At 29.2% G+C, this 3,670-nt stretch overlaps 1 protein-coding gene across 1 annotated transcript; it reads left to right on the top strand.

The window, feature by feature from the left end:
- Positions 1 to 660: 660 nt before the first annotated feature.
- On the top strand, positions 661 to 2,931 carry LOC127279352 (uncharacterized). The gene is made up of 2 exons (XM_051301657.1): positions 661 to 839; positions 1,125 to 2,931. Exons 1-2 carry the CDS (start codon positions 828 to 830, stop codon positions 2,553 to 2,555), a joined length of 1,443 nt encoding a protein of 480 aa, XP_051157614.1. The 5' UTR covers positions 661 to 827; the 3' UTR covers positions 2,556 to 2,931.
- Positions 2,932 to 3,670: the final 739 nt, after the last annotated feature.

Here is a 3,670-nt window from a genome sequence, read left to right as displayed (position 1 = left end):
ATTGGAATAGAAAAATGTACACTGATTTCGAATTTTATCTCAATTTTTCATTTGTAATTAGGGACCCTGAAAATCCTTTTATAACGAGTTTCAAGCAAATTAGATCAAGTTTGAAAAATTCTTCCGCCATATTTGATCCGTCATTTTGAAAATGTCAGATTTGTAACGTATTGACTATTAGTTTGGCTGTTTTCTCCAAAACTTGATTTTGGAAGTTAAATAACTATTATTATTCCACTATCATATTTATATATTTGATTGAAAGAAATTTCAACTTTCTAGAAAAATTCTATTTCTTTATCTAATATAATAATGAAAATTATAAAAATTGTATATTAATTTTTCGAAAATAATTAAAATTTTTTTTTACTCATTATTAATGCCTTTTATGAGTTAAACCAAAAACCATTAAAGTCAGAGCCTTCACCTTGGAATTGACACTGAGAAGGAGAGTACGGCCACGTGATTACTTGATTAGCACAATTTATCTAGACTTGTCGCTAATACAAGATGCACCGGTTACAGAAACTTTGTTTTCACTATCTTTTTAAATGCAAGGGGCGTGTACTTTTGCCTAGAGGGTTTTTCTTGTAACATATAAGACCAAAGAAAAGTTAAACTAGTTCTGAGATTTTTCAACTAGCCATCAGGTATAAAGGAGAAATTCAATGTCCCCCGATCTATCATTAACAATCGAACGCTGCTGTTGAACGCAAAGAAAAAAAAAGAAAAATAAAAGAAAATAAAAGAAGCTTCTGAATAAAGTGTGATCAATGTCATCTTAATTATATTTTTCATTTTCTGGTGCAAAGTGTTGTTTATTCAACATGAAGTTACTGGTGCGTATATCAAATATTAATTACAATTATGTTTACTATGTGATTTCATTAAATTGAATATAAATTACCAAATTTACACTATAAATACAAGAGAATTAACTATCCATCTCATTGCTATTTAATTATTTCCCAGTATTTTTTTCCTTATCTCATGGGGGAAGATTTTTTTTTAATTATATTTCAATTTTATTTTTGAAAAATATTATTTAACATTAATTATTACAATAAAAAAAATAAGCTGTTACTTTTTTTTAATTTACATTTTTTATAAATGACATTTTCCAGGTGCTCCTTTTACTGTCACCGGCAATTTTAGCCCAGAATTATCATCAAACTCGAGATCCAAATAATGAACCTTTTATGCCAATTTATCCAACATTTCCCTATAGTCCCAAACTGATGAAACGAGGAGCAGAGAGAAATATCGCAAATCCAGGAGCACAAGATTCTTACACACCAAAACAAGATCTTCGAGATTCCTATTCCTCAAGTTTTCCTGGAAAGGATTCCTATTATTCGCCTTATAATTCATTTTCAAAAACACCAGCTTCACCACCATCATCTTCATTTCCTGGCATCTTTTCCTCGACTCCTTTTGGTGCCAATTCTTTTGGTTCCTCTCCTTTTGGTGCCACTCCCTTTGGTTCTACTGGTTTTGGTGGAAATCCTTTCGGAGCAAATAATCCCTACAGTTCCCTAAATTCCTATGGCAATGCTTTTCAAAATTCACCACTTGCACAACCTCCAGTTGCTCCATTTCCACAAAATGCATTTCCCAATAATTACTATCCTCATCCAGGTTATTTGCCAAATTTTTACAATCAATATCCATTTTTGCCAAATTATCCCAACAAAAAGGACGATGACGATGATGATAGTGATGAAAGAAAGGGAAAAAAGGGAAAAGGCAAATACAAGGATGACAATGATGAAGATACACAATTTAGAGATGGTGGTAATTTTCTCTCCTCGAGCAGCAGAGATTTAGATGGACAATCATCAACCTACAAAGGATCAGGTTCATTTAAATCGAATTCAAATTATGCCGACAAACAAAATGGTATTCCAGGGCAATCCGCTAATTTGGATTACGCTTCAAATTCTTACGTTAAATCCCATCAATTGGAACAATTGATGCGTCAAACGCTAATTAAATTACTTGCCCAAAGTGTTGCTCAACAGGTGAGCCAAGCTCAGTATCCCAATATCTACGAGACGAACACTTCTCCTAATCAAAATATAAGAAACAATGATTATACTTCAGCTCCAAGTGGATTAGCCAAAACTGGATTATCCTATGTGGTGAATCCTTCAATCATTAATAAACCATCGAATCAACAACTTGGCACTGGACAAATACCATCGACCCAATTAATTACCAAAAGTCCAAGATTTCCCGATTCACAATATCCAAAAGCACCTGGACTTTTTCTCACACCCCTAAAAACAAATAGAAATCCTATTCCAATTCCATCTCCCGATTATGGTGACTATGAGACACAACCATCGCAAGTAGATCAAAATTATCAGGCATCATCCAATCAGGAGCAGAGAACAAATTTCAAAAGTAAAAATCTACCCACACAAACATCTCAAACATCAAGTTTTGAATACTCGAGTTATCAGCCAACTCCATCGACCAAATCATCCGAACAAAAGGAATTGGACAATGTTAGTATTAATTTCAGTAATAAAAAAGATAATAAACGAGGATAATGTATACGGTATAAATTCTTTTTTCATATAGACTGACTTCTGATATTATTTCAGCAAATGTAGAAAATTAGATTCTGTTGTATACTAATTATTGTGATAGAATTATTGATCTATTGAATAATTAATTTAAATTAAATAATATCACTGTAAAAAGAAGTATATCTTATTTTAAAATGTTTTGATATCGTTTTCAAGACATCATGTTTTAAAAACACTATCAACACATCTTAAAATAAGATACTTCTTTTTGCGGTGTTAAAATTAATACTTAACATAAAAATAGACGATTAAAAACGTAATAATTTAAATTGTTTACTTTATTAAGACACTGTTTATAGAGATTGTAAAAAATATTTTTGAAGAATAAAATGAAATTTTGTATTTCATTGAGAAATGGATCCAATAAATAAATCTTTATCAGAGTGAATATTTTTATATTATGAAAAGATTTCTTTATATGAATAACATTCATTGAAAATTTGGTTTAAAAAAAAAGTGTTAACATTTTTAATAGATAAAGTCTTTTTTTAAATTAATCTTGATAATTAATATCAAGTTTTAAGACATTGATAAACAAAAAAATTTGCAATAGATATTAAGAATTGTAATTAGGTTAAGAAATTTTTTTAAAATATATGTCAACAATAGAATGATAAAAATACATTTTACCAAATAGTTTTATTATAAAAATTAATTATATGTAAAGTATATGTGAAATTTAGATGAGTGTCGTTATAAATATACATTATTTATATATATATATATATATATTTGTGACGCTCCACGAGAGAAGGGACCTAACGTGCTTTTGACTTGAGGTTCACTTTTACCGTGCAATGACACAGTGAATGAACCTTAAGTCAAAAGCACGTTAGGTCCCTTCTCTCGTGGAGCGTAACACACATATATATATATATATATATATATATATATATAAAATATTTTTATATATTGAAATGGAAAATGATATCTTGTATTTTAAATACGTGATTGAAAGTTATAGACATTAATTATGTTTTTTCGAAAAAATGTACATTACTTTTGTAAAAATTAATAAATTGGTTTTCAAAATCAAGAAAAAAAACTTTTAAACAACGCACTTGAAATAATAAAAT

The sequence above is a fragment of the Leptopilina boulardi genome, unplaced genomic scaffold (assembly GCF_019393585.1).
Source record: "Leptopilina boulardi isolate dan_hultmark-lab unplaced genomic scaffold, ZJU_Lbou_2.1 LbouV2_216, whole genome shotgun sequence".
In the NCBI taxonomy this organism is placed as follows: domain Eukaryota; kingdom Metazoa; phylum Arthropoda; class Insecta; order Hymenoptera; family Figitidae; genus Leptopilina; species Leptopilina boulardi.
Note: the sequence above shows the minus strand (reverse complement) of the source record. Positions and strands in the feature narration are given on the sequence as shown.